The sequence below is a fragment of the Eurytemora carolleeae genome, unplaced genomic scaffold, assembly GCF_000591075.1.
Source record: "Eurytemora carolleeae unplaced genomic scaffold, Eaff_2.0 scaffold1323, whole genome shotgun sequence".
Taxonomy (NCBI): domain Eukaryota; kingdom Metazoa; phylum Arthropoda; class Copepoda; order Calanoida; family Temoridae; genus Eurytemora; species Eurytemora carolleeae.
In genome coordinates, this window is record NW_019402128.1 from 77,623 (window position 1) to 96,995 (window position 19,373).

At 34.2% G+C, this 19,373-nt stretch overlaps 1 protein-coding gene across 2 annotated transcripts; it reads right to left on the bottom strand.

Annotated features, from left to right (window-relative positions):
• Positions 1-601: 601 nt before the first annotated feature.
• Positions 602-17,971, bottom strand: LOC111717934 (probable pre-mRNA-splicing factor ATP-dependent RNA helicase mog-5). 2 transcript variants are annotated; one of them, XM_023493403.1, is made up of 19 exons: positions 17,853-17,921; positions 17,033-17,107; positions 14,588-14,645; positions 14,164-14,268; positions 13,362-13,558; positions 12,698-12,980; positions 12,391-12,446; positions 12,100-12,170; positions 11,871-11,937; positions 7,079-7,143; positions 6,264-6,534; positions 4,321-4,390; positions 4,151-4,262; positions 3,636-3,832; positions 3,483-3,559; positions 2,361-2,415; positions 1,948-2,024; positions 1,436-1,517; positions 602-1,236 (listed from the first exon to the last, which is right to left on the bottom strand). In XM_023493403.1, exons 3-19 carry the CDS (start codon positions 14,639-14,641, stop codon positions 829-831), a joined length of 2,247 nt encoding a protein of 748 aa, XP_023349171.1. In that variant the 5' UTR covers positions 14,642-14,645; positions 17,033-17,107; positions 17,853-17,921; the 3' UTR covers positions 602-828. The 2 variants fall into 2 exon arrangements, with proteins under 2 accessions (XP_023349171.1, XP_023349172.1); XM_023493404.1 differs by lacking the exon at positions 17,033-17,107 and having other exon boundaries at positions 17,853-17,971.
• Between the last annotated feature and the right edge of the window lie 1,402 nt (positions 17,972-19,373).

The window sequence follows — 19,373 nt, forward strand, 5'->3', positions numbered from 1 at the left end:
TTTATTTGTAGGTCTGCATATATTGTTTGATCCAATATTAACAATTACAACGTATAAGTTCAGACTTCTGAAATAAGAATTATTTATCTCAATATCAGCAATGTTGTGAATTCTAAAGTTTTGCTAAAAATAAATAACTAGGAGTAAATATATTTATTAAATAAATAACTAGGAGTAAATATATTTATTAAATAAAGTCGATACATGTAAAATAAATCACAAAAAAATTTAAATGATGTATCAAAATAATTTTGAATAAATATAAGAATAAAAATATAAAGTTAATTTCTTTTCTCGATCGGAGTTGTGTCAAAGACTCAATTTCTTTGGTCAGGATTTAGACAATTACTTCTTTTAAATGGAAGTTGGAACTCTTCCAACTCTGGGGATTCAAAAAAGTATAAGTTAGTTAGTAATGTAAAAGCAAAGACCAAGGCATTTCAACACATTATGTTAAAATATATATAAATTTGACTGAAATCAATTTAGGTAATTTTTATGAGTTACATCTTTCTCAATATTTGAAAAGGCTTGGTTTCAACATATTTTTAAAATATTTTTTTTTGATTTAACTACACAGCACTGGATAATACAAATAATAAATCCCAATTTACTATGTAGTTTGGACCCGCCTTACACTTACCAGAGTAGTTTGTTTTAATTGGTTGGCCCATTATAAGCCAATGAGAATTGTAGATTGTGAAATGTTGCTAATTGAGAAATAATAAAGATTTTTTTATTACAGTACCGCATTCCAACATTTTCTTATTTACTTCTTTTTAGAACCTTTTTTATGAAGTTTTCAAAATCTGACCATAAAATTGCAAACTAAGAAATAATGCATCTGGACTTAGAAGGCGGAGGTGGAGGTGGAGGCTGAGGTGTAGGGGTAGGAGGTGTAGGAGATTGGGATGGCATTGAAGGTTTGAATGATGGAGGGTCAGGAGCAGAAGGTTTGAACTGAGAAGATGCATGCCAAGCATAGTCATGTCGGACTGTAGATTCATAAGAGGGAGGATCTTCTGAAAGTTTCGGTTTAGGAGTTCTAGGTTTCAGGGTTTCTTTTTCAGATTTCAGATGGACATAGGATGTGCTGGGTTTGAACTCATACTCCCAATAAGGTAGTACAATTGTCAGCATACGCATATACTTTTTTGAGGTTTCAACAATTTCATGACAGACAACATAATCTGGCTTCTGTATGAAAACTGTACTTCCAGGATGTATAAATACTACCTGAAACAAACAATTTATTAGAATTTTACTACAGGAAATAATATGATTAATAATAATAATAAACAATATTGCAACAATGAAAGCAAAATCTTAAAGAATTTGGGGTTTCTCTGCTTATCTTTTTTACCTCTCAAATTAAAATGAATTGTCCAATCACTAATTTTTATTCTAGAAGAAATCTCTTTTAAAAATAAAATACCTGATTGCCAAGACTATATTCGCTTTTGATAGTTCTAGAAGCAATATTTCTGATAAGCCCAGCACAAATAGATCTTTGGACACTAAAGAATATAATATAAGTAAATACAATTGCTCACACTAATCTTTTTAATGTAGCAGTGCTTAGGATCCAATTAATTTGATGCGGATTCGATTTCAAATCCTGGATCTGCACTGAAAAAAAATAGATCTGGATCTGATCATGGATCCAGCAGTATTGTCAAATTATTTTTCTTTTTTTCTCTTATTTTCATGCTAAAACTTAATGAACCATTCAGATATCAGGAAATTTTTATGATCTCTATTTTTTTACAGTTCAGATTTGGGGTTTGAGAGTGTAAAAGGTTTCTTTCAATTTTTGGTTGATATTTTTACCCTAGGATTCAATCTGTGGATCTGCATATTTTTGCAGGTCTGGATCTAGGCAGCCAAAATCTTGCGGATCCAACAGATCTGAATCCTAAGCACTGCAATCTAGTAATTTGTTTTAACCTGATCAAATCTCCATGACAGCTTGAGATGCTGTTCTCAGTGAAGTTCATCTTGATGAGCAGCTGATTTCTGATAGCCTTAACAATGATGAATATTTGTTAACATTTTTAGTTGAATAAATTAATTGTTCATTCTAATTTATGCCCAGGTAAAAACCGAAAGCAAAAAATGGGGCCAGTATTCACTTATAAATGTGACAATTTGGACTTCAACAAAAATTATTTCCCACAGTTTTCCTTTATTTTTGCACAAATATGTTTTTCTAGCAAAAAAAAAAGAATAAAAGTCTAGTGTGATAAAGAATATTTTTTAATTTAAGAATATATTTCTGTGGTTTTGACCATTTACCACAATACTATTTTTAACTATATTTATGTATAATAGCATATAAAATTTAATTCAAATAAATCCACCTCTGCTTCTTTTAAAGTTTTGAAGTCCAGAAAGTTTTCCTTGCACCAAGAAATACTGTAAATAAACTAATTAGTAATAATTCACATATAAAGGGTGAACCTAAAAGAACCACACAAAACGGATTTTTTGGATTATTAATAAGAAAAACCATATAATAATGGATAAAAATTCGCAAAACTATTGTTTTGGGACCAGTTGATAGTGAATCTACCAAGAAAAAATGGATAAAAAGCTTAAATCCATCTTGAAATCACAGATAGAGACATATCTCCAGAAAAAGCCACATGCCAGTGATGGTAAAATAATAAAGTGACTGTATATTGGTGCAGTTCCCGGTCCTGACACCATGTCAATACAATCAAAAAAGAAAGCCTGAGAAGCTTTGTTGTCTACCAGAAGAAGAAGTTTGCAATGCATGGGTTCTGTGCTGATCACCTAGAGGGGAACGGACGACCCTCTGTTTCAGGAAGAAAGATTGCCCAGGTGAAGAGACTGATGAACAATTAGGAACGCAGGAGCCCCCGGCCTGTTTCTTTAAGAGTTGGAGTCTCTCAAACATCAGTTGTAAGAATCATGAAAAAATATGGATATAAGGCATACCACAAGTGTAAGGTACAGAAAATGTCAGATGAGCAATGGAAAGGCGTGTGGAGTGTGCAAGGATGTTCCTTAGTGTTTATGGGAGAAGAGTGAGGAATGACAGAAAGTGGGGAAAGATCATCAATACTGATTTCAGTGCCAAAATCACTACTTATGGCCAATAGAAAATGTTTGGAGTATTCTTAAGGGAAAGGTTACTAAAAAAGAATGCTCTAATGACCAACAGCTGAAGAAAGCCATCATTGCAGCATGGAGAGAGATTGATGATGATAAGGCTCTATGTAGACATTTGATGGCATCTCTGCCCCACCGACTACAAGCTGTTATAGACAAAGAAGGCCGTCAAATCCAGAAGGAAGACTACTAAAAGTTTCAAAATACTCAAATATATATGTAACCACTAAAATATATCCAATAAAACTGTTTGAATCATAATGCATTAAAACAATTAGAGAAGAATTTGTATTATGTGTGGTTTTTTTTAGGTTCACCCTTTAATAAAGTATAAAAATTAAATTAACCTTTTCTCATTATCAATCCATGAATCATACGCTTCCAGAAGAGTAAGAATGTCTCCCTCCTCCTTGATAAACTGAGCCTAATTTAAGGACATCATCAAATGATTAGAAAATATAGAAACAAGAACTACTTTAGAATTTAAAAAAAAATCATACTTTCTTCTCATCTGCCAACTTTTGCTTATCTTTGGGTTTGTTTGGCCTGATAAACACATTGTTGTTTACAGAAAGAAGGGAAACAATGCTCAAAATCTCTTTTATACAACCCTCATCCACTGACACCAGTAGCATCTTCGAAAGTATTGGATCCAGAGGTAACTCTGCCATCTGCTTACCCAGCCGGGTCAACAATCCTTAAAAGGTACTTAAGATGTAACTTTATTTTACACTCAATTTAAAGGGAGTGACTGGCTGGGTATGAGTTTAACTGAGAGAGCAGTGTTATAGATTAAAGTATCAGGAGTTATTTGATCCCATGAAATTAGTTTTTGAAAGAATTTATGTCATGTTTTTCCAGATAAAATTTGTCAATTTTGATGGTATGTAAACCTTCCCTGTGAGTTCCCATAAAAAATTATGAGCCCATTTAATTCAGCCATTTGGATGTTTATGAGATAAAAACAGACAGACAGACAAGCAAAATAGATATATAACGTACAACAAGATTGTACCTCTATCAGTGACTGCAGATAGTGAATGTAGAATCTCTAGTGCATGGTCCAGAGAGTTTAAAGTTGGGGGATCCAGGAAATCAAACTTTGGCAAATCATCTATCCCCATTGCCTGAAAAATTCAGTAGCTTTTAAATCATGATTTATTGTATCTAAAGTAAATTTTATACCTTTAACTGCAGGACCATTGTTGATAAGTTTGATCTTTTTATCTCTGGAATTGGCGTGGGTACCATGTTTCTAAAACAAGGGATATACAAGGGTTTATTCTCCAGAAAAATAATTTTCTCGCTCATTTTTAAAAAATAATTCTTAACATTTTTTAAAGTTCTAAATTCCTTCCGAGAATTTTATGTTAGTGTGTCAAAAAGGGAGAAAATGAGTTATAGTTTCAGATTTTTGTTTAGTTGCTCACCAGTAGGGTTTCCAATACATGTGGATTTTACTTGCGCAAAATTGCAAGCCCTTGCCATAAGTGAATTTAATTGCGCGCAATTTTGTAATAATGACTGCAATAATCTCAAGGGAATTGCGCGCAATTTGGTCCAACTTTCTTGTGTTCTTGTTTCGATTTTTGATAATATTCAATTAAAACCTTATGGCACGCAATAAATGCAATTAATTATTGCACAATTCTGTTCAACTACAAAAAAATCAATTTAAACTTTGGTAGTGCTATACAATAAACTGAACCACACCAACATTTCTGTCTCAAATGCTAAGAAAATTTTATTTAAACTTAATCTTTTGTTTTATCATATTCATATGAGCATGATAACCAGAAAACTCTGTCATAGGAAGACAACATTTTAGACTCAAGCAGACCTATGTAACTGAATGAGTGATTTAATATGTTGCTAATTATTCTTTTTTGCTTTGTAAAGATATCAAATACACTGTAATGTTGTCTTTTTGTACCACAGTTTTCTGGTTCTCACTGAAGCCAAACATCTAATTTTGATTAAACAAACCTTACAATTTTAACCAAAAAAAGATTCCATTTTAATGTTCATCCAATGTTAACAAATGAAAAATGTATCATATTAAATTGTAGCTTAACCACAAGAAACTTTAAAATTTGAAAGTAACCCTTAGGCCTTGATTATTTTAAAATCTACAGAGATATTTCCATCCTTGTGTCTTCTGCAAAAATTTGTAAGTCACAGTTAACATTATTGATGTTTAGATGGAAAAGCAATTCCGTCGCACACAATTATGCGAAAATTTAATTGCTTCCTTGCATGCAATTTTAGCGCAATTGCAAGCAATCAAATGGCCCAAGCAGAAGCAATCATTGTGATCAATGCACACTGGAATTCCGATTGGAAACCCTATTCACCAGGTCTAAAAAGATAAGTAATAAAGACCGGTTGGAATGTTTTTTTGCCTGAAATTAATAAAAATTGAAAAATTGAATAGGAGTTTGTGAACACTTTTAGACAAAGAGAATAGAATATATATTAGAGGGGAATTTACTAGAAAAAAGTGTAAAACGGCCATTTTGTTGTACTGTTTCCATACTGCAGGTGTACTTCACATATTTATGCTATATAACCTGTTGGGCCCTGGAATAACATTTTATAGAAAATCTAAAATTATTGTTAGAAGAAAACCAAATTATGAAATAGGCTGGTTTCATCATTGACCAATGATCATTTCACATAGGCTCTATGCCTTCCACTTTACAAACCATGATTTTCCGTTATAACCATGAATCAAATGATGTTTTTATTCACCTATTTCATTATAAAGTTTATTTAACAGTTTAAAAAATTCGAAATTGAAATGGATAGTCTAGGGAACATACTGTATTAATGTACTCTACTGCATATAATTTGTGAACATTTACATGATTTGTACACTTTGAACTCCCTTTCAGGCTGAAAGGGACTGAAAAAATTCATACCGTGAAATTCTTTTAATTCCTCTCTATATATTCTATTCTCTATGCTTTTAGATTTTCAAAAATGTTAAACTTTCAATGGCAAATCAAAGGCGGGAACAGTTCTGAAATATATTGGTTATAATTCTTATAAATTGCCTTTTTTGTAAAAATTTCAACATCTCTATTTGATTTTTGGCCTTTTCTGTTCTGTATGTCAGATATACTTACTTGAATTCAGCTTCTGTGTATAGTCTATAAGTTTTCCCTGGAGCTGTTCTCCCTGCCCGCCCTGATCTTTGTTTTGCTTCAGCTTGAGAAATCTTGGTCACACGTAATGTAGATATTTCCTGGTGTGGGTTGTACACATTCTGTTTACATAGCCCAGAATCCACAACATAGAGCACTCCATCAATTGTCAAACTTGTTTCTGCAATGTTTGTGGATATGATTACTTTCCGGCAGCCAAGCAGTGGTTTCTCATATATTCTCATTTGCTTCTCTAAAATAATGAAAATTTGACCGTAATTTGCTTGCATATTTTTATTAGATTAGTAGAATCATTATGTAAAACTGAGTCCAAAACTAAGAACAAAAAGTTATAACTTAAATGCTTTAGCTAATAGTTTCAGCTTAAATTCTACTTATGACATAATTTAAACCTAAATTTTAACCCAGGAATACCAGCATACAATTTTGCGATATAATACATGAAATTTATTTAATCTGAAGTAAGTTAATAAATCTTTTCTCATAAGTAATCTGGAATAAATACATTGTGTAATTTGCAACGTATTTTGATAGCCCTGCAGTTACGTGAATAAAGTAAAATTAAGAAACAGAACACCTGATGTTGCATTATCTCTGTAAATTAGTAATTCCTGTAATCTGATTGGTAGACATTTTCACTGGGAAATTTAAATTTCCTTCAGGGATTAATTGAGAAAAGTTAATATTTGAGTCTTAACTCATTATATTTCAGAACTTTTAAGCTATAACTTAAATTTCACACATTCTTAAGTTTTAGACTCTGTTAAGTTAAAAACCTAAAGGAAGAGCGCTGTACATGGGATACACTTGCAAAGTACTGGATCCTTCGTCTGACATTTTCCTGGTAATAAAACATATGCCTTAAAAAGTACATTGAAGTACATTTACGTGTGCCCCCCCTGGGAGGCTGAGAGGGGGCACCCATGGGGGGAGGGTCTTTTAATATTATATCTCTTGCATTTCCCTTCCTCAGGCCAGGCACAGTGGCGTACCTGGGGGGGGGGCAGTAGTCCTCTTTCCCCCCCTTTTTTAATGATGCTGTTATTATTGATTTAGTTAGCTGTGATGGAGTTAAGTGATACATTTATAAAGTTAAAAAGTTAGTTCTTCAAGCAAAGGAATAATTTGTAGACTCTTTCAGGTGGTCTTTTTGGTGTATTTTTGTGGTGAACAAAACAATTCCAGGGAGGTCAAAAAAAATTTAAAAAAGGTATTAATATTTTTTTTAAAAATGGACTTTTAAGGGGGGGGCACAATGTTTCCAAGGGGGTGGACCCAAAATTTTTTTTGGTGCGCTCATGCACGGAAGTTGTGCCCCCCATAAACAAATGCCCTTGTACGCCCCTGTTGGTACTATTGGATTCTAATGCTGCACTGTGGAAAACTGTGAAAACTGTGAAAACTGTGATAGTCATTCTTTTTAAAATTTACTACACAAGTATGTTGTCCCCTTGTTTAGTATGTTTACAAATCAACAGATGAATGATGGGATGGCTGTAGGGTTTCCACAAAAACGTAGATTCTCTTGCGTAACAGTTTTGCGTTTTTGCATGAAATGAATTTTTTGCACAAAATTGTGCATCAATTTGTTTTAACACAAAACCAGTTTTGAATGAACAACAGAGGCGGGGGTTCTCTTTGGAATAGCAGGGGGAGATTGAGATGATGCTACAAGAGATTGAAAACAGAGTAAGAAATCTTCTTGTACAAGGTGAGATGGATCCAAAAAATATCCAAGTAGACTTAAAGATGTTCCAAAAACTTGCTCCATTTGTTGATGTCAGAGTTAATGGAGGTCCACACAAACTGGTCAGTTATTAATCTCCTTGAAGCATGAATACCAGGATGAGAAACCATGCAGGAAAAGGAAAGCTGGTTTCCGAAAATCTTCAGGAAGGACAGGTCTTGGAATACCATGGTTTACTTCACAGGTGATAGGGAAACCAGAGAGCTAAATATCAGAGAAAATCATATTTTGTTGGAGCTTAAGTGATTTAAGATCTGGACAAATTGCTTGAGCTTCACTGATTAATTTCCAATCCAATCTGAATGAGAACCTAGATAACAAATTGGAACTGTGTTGCATAATGAATCTGAAACCAGGGGTTTAAAAACAGCAGATGTAGGTTTTGGAGCAGTAGACAAAAACTTCAAAGCAGCATACAAAGGTTTTGGAGCAGTAAACTGAGGTTTTGGAGCAACAGATGTATTCTTTAAAAAAGGGCGAGAAAGAGCATCTGAAAAAACATTTGTAGTTCCACAGATGTGGCAGATATCAGTAGAAAATTTGGATACAAAACTAAGCTAACGTTGCTGGATGGCAGACTATGGAGGATAAATCCGGGACATGGCAGACAGAATAGACTTGTGATCAGTGTTGATGATGAACTTTCTACCCTCCAGGTAGAAAAGAAAATAGCGAATTGTGGAGAAATGGCCAGAAGCACTCGATCAAATCTCAGCAGGGTTTAATTTCAGGGAGAAAAAACTTAGTGGTTCAGCTCTACCTCAGCTGTTTTGATGGAGAACTCCACCCACATCACTATTAGAAGCATCAACAGTTAGTGATATAGGAGTTTTGAGAATTTGGGTGCACAAGGAGAGTAGCTGAGAACAGAAAGTGTTTAGATTCATCAAAAGAAACCTACATCTCTAGGGTCCATGAGAATGGAGACAGAGCAAAACCTCGGAGAGAATCTGTTAGAGGTTTGGCAATCTTGGCTAGGTTTGGTAGGAATTGTCTATATAAGTTGATCATCCCAAGAAATCTCTGAACTCCTAACTTATCTGAAGGCAGAGGAAAGGAAGTCATGGCAGAGACATTACTGGGGAGCGGAGAAATGCAGGAATATTATAGTGTGACCTAGGAAAGATACTGAGCTCTTGCCAAACATGCACTTCTTGGGGTAGATGATGAGGTGGTTTTCCCTGGGGATGGTGATAACTGGCAGAGATGGTCCTCATGCTCCTTAAGGGATTTCAACCCTACCAAAGTAACATCAATATAGACAAACATAAACAGCAGATCACCCAAACATTGATGCATTAAATGTGGAAAACTGCATCCAGCATTCTTAAGACCAAAAGACATGAAAAAATATTCAAAAAGGCCAAAAGAGTAATAATTGCAGTTTTGGAAATATCCCCTGGATTCATTGGTACCTGGTGGTATCCAGATTTCAGACCCACAGGAGAGAAGATTGAACAAATTGCTGGTGAAATCGCTGAGGCTTGGGCCTGGATATTGGTCAGGTATGGTTGCTGAATTCAAACGGCAGTAAACGCCACAGGGGTGCCAACCTTCATCTTTCGGACCGTATGCAGTGGAGAGGCCCAAAAAGAATGGGAGCATGAAATTATTCCTTCTTTTTCAATTTTGGAAAATTCAATCTTGGCAACCATTAATTTCTCCACATCTACTCAATCTAGATTTCTTGCCTTACTGAATATTGGCAGGCCTTCAGTGAGAATGTGATGATCAAAATCATGAACAAGGGGAGTAGAAGTGAAAGCATGAAACTCTTCCTTGAGCAATATCCACACACAGATTAAAGGTTGCCAAGAAATCTGCTCCAAGGATAGGGCGAGCCACATCTGCTAGAATGAAATCTTACATAAATCTTTGACTCTTGAAACAAAAAAGAATTGTCTTAAGAGTCATAACTGTCTACAACCTCCAGCTGTGGGTAGAAATGGCAGAGAAATTGAAAGAGGCGAGGTTGAAGAAGAAAAATTCATGGTTGTTTTGACAGGAAAACAGATACTGCAGCTCCATTATCAACCAGAAATCTAGCTCCAGACAAATTGCACGAAGGAAAAGGAACTGATGAGGTGGTGGGAGATGGAAGAGATGTTTAGTTTCTCCGCCTCCCTTCCCATTTCCCTGCGCAAAACGCCATGAGAAAAATGCAAGGACCAGAAAATGTGTCCTTGCATTTTTGAGCAGAAGAACAATATTTGTTGTTCTCTTGAGGTTGAAGAGGCTGCTGTTTCTGCTGGGAGGTCCTTTTGACAGTGCTACAATTATTCATAGCATTTAGCTCATAGTCACTATATTCACATGACAAATCTTTCAGTCCTGGGGTTCAAAAATGTCAAAGCTCTAAGATCTGTCACAAGATTTAATGTTACTAATTTCAGCAAAAGATTTGTGAATCTTAACTACAGTGATGGAAACATCCTCCTGGTGAATAATTTGAGCAGGAATGTTTAGATAGTTGTGATAACAATGCATATCAGCCAAAATCAGAATCCTTTCTCCCCTCCATTCGCTGATTAATAGATGGTGTGAATTCTTCCAGCTTTCAGAGTATCATAGGGCCCTATAGCTTGCATTCCATTCATGATAGCTGGGAGAAGTCTCACTAAAGAATAAGGGAGAGCATAGGGAACAACGGAGTGTTTGTCAGTTTGATTCACAACTTTCTTCATGTGGAAAAGAGACTCTACACCGTTGAGCCACATTCTTAGATTGGCTGTGTAGAACTCAGGGAGTCAAAAATTTAAGCTCACTGCTGAAACCAAGGATGGAGATGTGTTGCTCTCATCCTCTTCATCTTCATGTCAAGTTTCAACTTCTCTTTCGCTCATTTTATAAAAGTTTCATGCCTCATGACCAGACTTGAAAAACAATTTAAAAACTTAGCAGGTGTAGAGAAAATAAAGATGGCAACAAAGAACAGAATTTTCAGAACTAGACTCACTTAGAAAGTTTTGAAGGAAGCAGAACAGAATAAGTATCAACACAGCAGAGTTTGAATGTATTGATACCAAAAAAAAATTAACACAGAAGTTAAATTGGGTTGCAGCACCACTAATTGTAGAGGCTCTACTAATTGAAATGAAGGCTGTAAATCAACTACTTTATTATAAATGTGTTAAAGAAAACATGGCAGAGTCATACCATGTAAACTGTAATAAAAAATAACAATAATCGTCTTCTACCAGACTTAGTTTCAGTAAAAATCAATTCTTTCATAGCTTCAGTATTTTATTCATGAACAATAATCAAATTATTATCATATTCATATTTTAAACACTGTTAAAAGTTTGGTTGCTTTCATTAATAAAATTTGTCATGAAAAATATGTTTTGAGAAATCGCTAAAAGGTGCCAATGTAGGTGTGTCTCAGTCTTAATGATGACAACTTTGTATTAATCTATACATATGTATTACATTTCTCTTAATTGTCTGTCTGCTTGTTTTTTTTACCTCCTGGACCAAACTGTCTTATATTTGTGTGCAAGAAACCCTTAGTGATAAATTCATTCATTTCCTGAAATTGTTTCTCAAAATTCAACAAAATAGTTAAAAATATAAAAATAGGTCGCAATAACTAAATAGCAGGAAACAACAGAATATTGAGCATCAATGCAAAATTATATCAAAATCTCGTGCAATAATTACTCCAAAGATAAGAAAATCTTTGCAAAATTAATGCACAACTTTTGTGTAAAAAATTTTAATCGGAAACCATGGATGGCTGCAGTCGGAAAATCTTATACTTTAAGAGTTCTTGATGGATCTAAAACCACTGATAATTTTTGGACAAAATGTGACTAGCTCACCATTTTTCAAGTGCCTCACAAGTGTCATCTATCTCTTCCTGTCCTGTCAAAAACACCAGAATGTCTCCTAAAAAATTATTCCCAGTTGGTAATATTGTAATATGAACTAAAAGCATTCCAAGATTACTAAACTTTTGTTTGAAATTATGAATAGCTCACAAAATCTTTATATCCCTAATATGCTATGCTTTGTTCTTACAGTGTGAAATTTAATTTTAGATAAATTTGCCTGGTGGTTCAGATCGATGAATTTTCAGGATTTTTTTCAAGCATTCTCCAAGGTAGTCTGAGGTTAATAACCTAAACACAGGCAGTATCTATCAACTAGTTGTTAGTTTATTGGACTGTTTAGATCTAAAATGTCTAATTTGATTACCATCAGGCCAATTGTAATAGTATGGATAAGACTGACAAGAATGTTAAAATTCATTTACATTTCCATTTTTAACCTAATGATATTACAAGAACCTCAATATCAAATTTCAAAACTTGAAATATTCATTCATGCTTGATTTACTACCTGTCATATATAATTTCCACCGGAAAAGTTCGTCCAGGAATTTCAAAAATTGGGGCCTAAATAAAAAGTTAAAATGGGTTCTTTTTTCTTATTTCTAGCAGCATGGGGAGGAAATGTTTTGGTTACCCTAGCCTCTCCCCTTGTAAGTTTTCCAAACATTAGGTCCCTTTTCCAATTGTGTCCGTTCTATATCCTACACAAGTTTTGACCTCTAAACATGAGAGGGAATAAGACCACCGTTCTGCTTGTTAATAACTATTACTGAGGAAAATACATCTTTCTTTGTCCTCTTTTATGAACAGTTAACCTGATTGAAGTAGGATGAAAACTTGGCTGCATCTAGAGTGGCTGAAGTAATAATTAGCTTGAGATCTGGCCGTTCCCTTACAGTTTCCTTCAGAAGACCAAATAGCACATCAGTGTTGATTGTCCTTTCATGAGCTTCATCCAACATAATGCAACTATAGCCACTCATATTACGGTCTGATAGAGTTTCTCTCAAAAGTATACCCTCAGTCATGTACTTGATGATGGTCTTGTTAGTTGTGCAATTATCAAACCGAACAGCATATCCTACTTCATAACCCAATCTATGAATTAAAACAATTTTTTTGGATGATGTCCAGGATAATTCATTCATACTTTTTTCTCCATTGCCGTTTTATAGATTTTAGAGCAGATATTTTGCATGTGATAGTGCATATCTAAGGAGACAGGACTTGATATTCATGCTAGGTAAAGTTGTATGTCCTCGGTAAAATTAATATATTTAATAGCTATTTGAATAAATAGGTGGAAGAGTTGTGTATAATAAGGTTTCTTCTTACTTATGAAGACACTGATTATAGAGGCAAGAGTAACGTCATATGCGGAATCTCTCTATCTATCTATGCTAAGGAGACGATATTTTCCGTACATTGGAGCGCATTCAGAATAAGCAACCATATTATACAACCTTGACTTTTACTGACCTACATCTATACTCCTTGGCTACTCTCTTGGCTAGAGATACAGCTGCAACCTTTCTAGGCTGAGTGCACCCAATCCGCCCTTGTTCAGTAAACCCAGCCTCCACCAGATACTGAGTTAGCTGGGTACTTTTCCCACTTCCTGTTTCTCCAACAACAATCAGAATCTGGTTTGATCTCACAGCTTCAATGAACTTATCCTGAGGTCAAAACTTGTTAATCAAGGGATTGAGAATTGATCTCAATCTGATGTAAACATATGGATTTATTTAATTCTTTTTCAATATCCCATGGTGGGCATACTCTGCAGGAATAACTTTTAAGGGACTGTAATCGTAATTTCAAGTGACCTTCCATTTATAAAGTGACATGTCTGGTACCTTTAAACCTTTGTATAGCTGAAGATTCAGTGCAGGAAGTAGTTTACGGTTGGTTGGCACTTAATTTCCAGCTGTATAAATAAGAATATCTACATGCCACTCAATAATTGGATTACGCTTACAGTCCCTTTAATCTAAGGATCAGCATCTACCCTCAAAATAAAAAGGGTTCAAATTTAATATCATGATAAAGCAATCAAGATTATTGAAACTAGGCACAAAAGTATCAGTGAGAAACAATGTTTACAAAGACCGTTAAATAAAACCAACAATGAAGAGCATATTAACTTTTTTGCTTGAATGCTTAAATTGTTTGTATAAGAAAGGCAGTACAAAAAGTTAACTTTATAATATACATGGGCGAAAAGGATTCTAAAAAGGGAGGGAAAAAATAATTTCATAATTGATAATTGTAAAAACTATACCTTTAATTCGAAAACTGGGAGAGACATTCTCTGCGCCTCAATAGATTTGTTTTCTTTCTTACAGATTTCATTTCTTGGAACTTCAGTTAGTTTCATTCTAAAATCCTAAAATCATAAAATCCTATTATTTTAAAATATGCAATTTCAAAATCACTATTTTTAGGGTACATTTTGTAAGTCTGGTATAAAGCACACTTAATATGAAGTTATTAACATTCTGTCCATATTTCCTTTGGAATATAGTAGGCCAAATTTTGCAAAAGCCTTCAGATTATAAATATGATTTTGGCAACGCATGTAAACATCACTGTGCTAAATTGCAAAATCAATTAATAAAATGGTCAATTTGTGTGCAAATTTCCATTTGCAAACATTTACAAAATTGCTGTTTGCTTTTAAGTGTGAGAACTGAGAGTTAACTCACCTTTCTTGGATTCCTTTTTGTATTCCTGACTTCTTTAGAATTAGAGGTCTCCATTTCACTAAATTTTTAATACATTAATAATCTTTTAAACATCTACAGATGTTCTAATTTTTTATTGGAATTTATATGACAAACGTGGAATAAGATATATTGTTAGATTGAAAATATTCAATACAATTTAATGTATGCATGAATTTTAGATAAAAAATGTATTTTTTGGAAGAAATTATTCAAGATATAGTAAAAGCATTTTCACAAAAGTTTAATGGTGCAAAAATAAAATCTTCAGTCCTTAAATTTAGAATTTTACAGTGTAAACCATCTCCGGCAAACTTAACTGAATGGCAGGTATATTCCTAGAGAACGATTTTTGGACCCCCCCCTCCTATCAATTTTGTACATGAATCTCATATGTTAGACATGGATATAATTGACCATGTGGCTGCAGCGCTTGGCCCCCAAGCCTGTCCGAGCCGCAGCGCTTGGCCCAGAAAGTGTCTTAACTAACCTAACCCGTGGCCGCAGCGCTCAGCCCAGAAAGTGTCTTAACCTAACCTAACCCTAAATAATAATAAATAAATACTAATTTACTAAATTCGTCAAAAAAAAGAGGAAACCGATCAACAAACTAAGAATTTAAAACTTTTTTTGTGAAGCGGAAACGGACCCAAAAAAAGAGGAAACCGATCAACAAACTGAGAATTAAAATTTTTTTTGAAAACCGGAAACGGACCCAAAAAAAGAGGAAACCGATCAACAAACTGAGAATTTAGAACTTTTTTTGAAAACCGGAAACGGACCCAAAAAAGAGAAAACGGACCCAAAAAAGAGGAAACGGACCCAAAAAAAGAGGAAACGGACCCAAAAAAGAGGAAACCGATCAACAAACTGAGAATTTTAAACTTTTTCTGAAAACCGGAAACGGATCCAAAAAATGAGGAAACGGATCGAAAATAGTGGGAAATCGCTCAACATATTGGGAAATCCCTCAAAAATATTGGGAAATCCCTCAACAATATAAGACCCTGATAAACCGGAATCTGACCTAAAAATCGAGGAAACGGATCAAAAAAAATGGGAAATTCCTTTAAAAATTGGATTTGAAGGATTTCCGATAATTTTTGAAAAAACAGGAAACGCCTCAAAAAAATTCATTTTGGGGAGGTTTCTTTTTTTGGGTCCGATTCCGTGTTGAGGCGTTTCCATAGCACCGTTTCACCGTACCCTGCATATTTCCCAATTTAAATATTCTTGGACCTTAAAGATAAAAAGTAAATGGTGATGCACCGTACCCTGCAGGAATATTAATAATTCTTAAATTAAATATTCTAGGGCTATAAAAATATACTTGATATAGTTCTATCTATGAATCTAACATACAAACAAACAGAAAAATCTGTGAAAACACTCTCTATTCAAAAAAATTAATATTTTCCTCAGAAAAATTAGATTTTTATAGAATGAATATTTATTTATCGAGAAAGTGTAGACTTTGTATCTTTGCATTAATTAAGATACTGCAATCTGCAAATATCAATCAATTATGTATGATTTGTTGGAAATCAAAGTTTTACTATAGCTTAAATTCAAGGGCGGTTTCAGGATTTAAGTCATGGGGGGTAAAAAAATATTTTTTTTACCCCCTCCTGTCCCCCAGTGTTGGGTGCTATATGGAAACGTCTCACCACGGAAACGCCTTAAAAGAGACGTTTGAGGAATTTCCGCATTATTTTGGGAATAATCTATGTAAGAAAGTCCCGAGAAAAAAAGTTTCTGGAAAAAACCTGGAAATAAATACTTTGGAAAAAAATCCGAATTTTATCAAGTTCTTGAAAAAAATGTCACTGGAAATAAAGTCCTGTGTTTTGGATTCCTGGGACATTTTTTCCTAAAATAGTATGGGGGCTGCCAATAAAGTCCTTGGAAATAAGATCTCAGGGAAAAAAGTCCTGAAGAAAATAAATCCGAGGAAAAGAAAAACCTAGAATTGTGATTTAACATTAACTACAAAAATCTGTTAAAAAACTGAATTTAATTTAAGTAAAATAAAAAATAGTTTTACGGGGGTCCAAAAATCGTTCAATAGGACAGACTCAAATGGCATCCCTAAATCCCAATAGTACCCGATTCTTTAAACCTTTGAACAAAACTGACGGATTTTTCTTCATGTATTCCGTCTAAAACCGACAGTTCTCTGAAGAATTGTCTTGCAGTTTTATAAAGCGAGGACAATTAAGTAAATTGAGAAAAAAACGGAAACCCGGATAGAGGGAGTTAGAGTCACTATGAAAGAAATTAATTAATTTAATTAATTTAATTGATTAATTGAATAAAAAAGTCCATTTAAGATTATTCCAAATTTTCGAGTTCTTTTTATACATAAAACTATGATAATTTGTATGTGCTGAAACACAATTTGTTTTGCAGTAAGTCTAGAATACATACCTTTAGCTAATGCATGTAAAGATAAGATTGTGTATTGCATAAAGTCAGTTTACAGCTTAAAGAGTTTACAAAAATCTACAAGAAGAGAGATAAGCTCATTCGACTTTTTAAAAATTAGTTCGTTCATCGTTTGTTAACGGTCAGTTTTGTTCGTTGATTTTGGTTCGTTTAAAAATATGTTTTTAATTTTCTAGATCTTGAATTTATGAGTGCTCAATGTAGTACACAAAATTTAGCATAAAGTTTCGTTTTTCTGTATAAAAGAGTTTAAAATAAATAGTATTGGTTAAATTGTTTTGGTTCACAATATAGCAGTACATTTTTTCACACTTATAAAATACAAAATTTTGCCCATCTCTAACAAGCACAGGCAGAGGCGCAACTAGGACTTTTGCTAGGGGGGGGCAATATATTAATTTGTNTGATTGTAAAGACCTCATAGTTTGAAATATCTGAGGTCTACAAAACATGTGTTGCAAAGATATAGTGTGCAGTATAAACAGACCCATTTCAATAAAATATTGATTTCATAAGTGTTTAGTAAGACTATTTGCTTTGTATCAACATCAAATACATGATTAAGTATTGCTATTATTTTGTCTTCTTTTTCTATTGTTTTCTTGTTATAACGGTATGTATTCTAAAAATTGAAAAAAGATACTGTGAACACGTGATATTTTTAAAATAAGAACAGACTAAAATAAATTTATATAAACTTTGTAACAAAAAATTATATTTTACATATATGTATATATATATATATACATTTTTATAAACTAGGTAATAAGTATAATAAGTATGAACACTGCACATTACTTACCACAAGTGTTTCTGAGAGGGTTCTGGCTTGCACCGCAGAATGATACTCCAAACTAAGTTTATGATAGTGAGTGATGCTAAAAAGGACACGTTGCTTTGGCAGGGTTGGAAAACTGAAAATTTTCTCTACGGAAAATTGTTATGATAATTATATAATCATATGCATTAGCTAGCTTTTCAAAGTATTAATATTTTTTGGAAGATAAAATATTTTTTTTGAAAACAATTTTGAAATTATTTATTCCTTGTTTAAGTTTCGTTTATCTTGGAGCTGGTAACTCTGATGGAGGCCATAGAGCCGCGTGTTAGCTGATAAAAAGTAGACGGTATTTCACCGTTGCTATGGAAACGCCTCAACACGGAAACGGACCCAAAAGTGACTTTGGGCCTGTTTCCTTCTTTTTTCAAGAATTATCGGAAATCCCTCAAAAACTAAAAAGTGTAGAGGGATTTCCGAATATTTTGGGTCCGTTTCCTCTTTTTTTGGGTCCGTTTCCGGTTTTCAGAAAAAGTTGTAAACTCTCAGTTTGTTGATCGGTTTCCCCCTTTTTTTTGGGTCCATTTCCTCTTTTTTTGGGTCCGTTTCCGATTTTCAGAAAAAGTTGTAAATTCTCAGTTTGGTGATCGGTTTCTTATTTTTTTTGGGTCCGTTTCTTCTTTTTTTTGGTCCGTTTCCGATTTTCTGAAAAAGTTGTAAATTCTCAGTTTGTTGATCGGTTTCCTCTTTTTTTTGGGTCCGTTTCTTCTTTTTTTTGGTCCGTTTCCGATTTTCAGAAAAAGTTGTAAATTCTTAGTTTGTTGATCGGTTTCCACTTTTTTTGGGTCCGTTTCTGGTTTTCAAAAAAAGGTTTCAAATTCTCAGTTTGTTGATCGGTTTCCTCTTTTTTTGGGTCCGTTTCCTCTTTTTTTGGGTCTGTTTCCGGTTTTCAAAAAAAGTTTTAAATTCTCAGTTTGTTGATCGGTTTCCTCTTTTTTTGGGTCCGTTTCCGGTTTTCAAAAAAAGTTTTAAATTCTCNATATATAAGTAGAGTCAGAAGCACTTCTAAGGATGTTTTCTTTATAGTTTTGCACTATTTTCATGGACAAAAAAGCTAGTTTAATACTAATCAGCTGATCACTTAATGGAGGGAAGGATGGCAACAACGCCAATTTGTAATCCCCATATCTGCAGGGTACTGTTGGGTACTGTTGGGTACTGCGGGGTACTTTGGGGTATTGTGGGGTGCTGTGGGGAACTGTGGGGTACTATGGGGGTACTGTGGGGTACTGTGGGGATACTATGGGGTACTGTGTGGTACTGTGGGGGTACTGCAGGGTACTGCATGGTACTGCTGGTTACTGCTCAATACTAATGGGTACTGGGGAGTACTAGGGGGTACTGGGGTGCACTCTACTGGGTGTTGGGGGTAATAATGGGTAATGGGGGTACTAAGGGGTAATGGTGTTGCTATAGAGTACTGCAGTGTACTGGGAGGTACTACAGGGTGCATGGTACTGCATTACCCTGTAACCTGCAGTGCCC

Excerpts from the sequence above, each read along its gene's own strand:
- LOC111717934 (XM_023493404.1), bottom strand. The coding sequence starts at position 14,641 with ATGGAGACCTCTAATTCTAAAGAAGTCAGGAATACAAAAAGGAATCCA. Across the intron at positions 11,938-12,099 it reads TCATCGATCTGAACCACCAG|GAGACATTCTGGTGTTTTTG; the intron begins GCAAATTTATCT and ends ATAATTTTTTAG. Across the intron at positions 3,560-3,635 it reads AGTTGGCAGATGAGAAGAAA|GCTCAGTTTATCAAGGAGGA; the intron begins GTATGATTTTTT and ends TCCTTAAATTAG.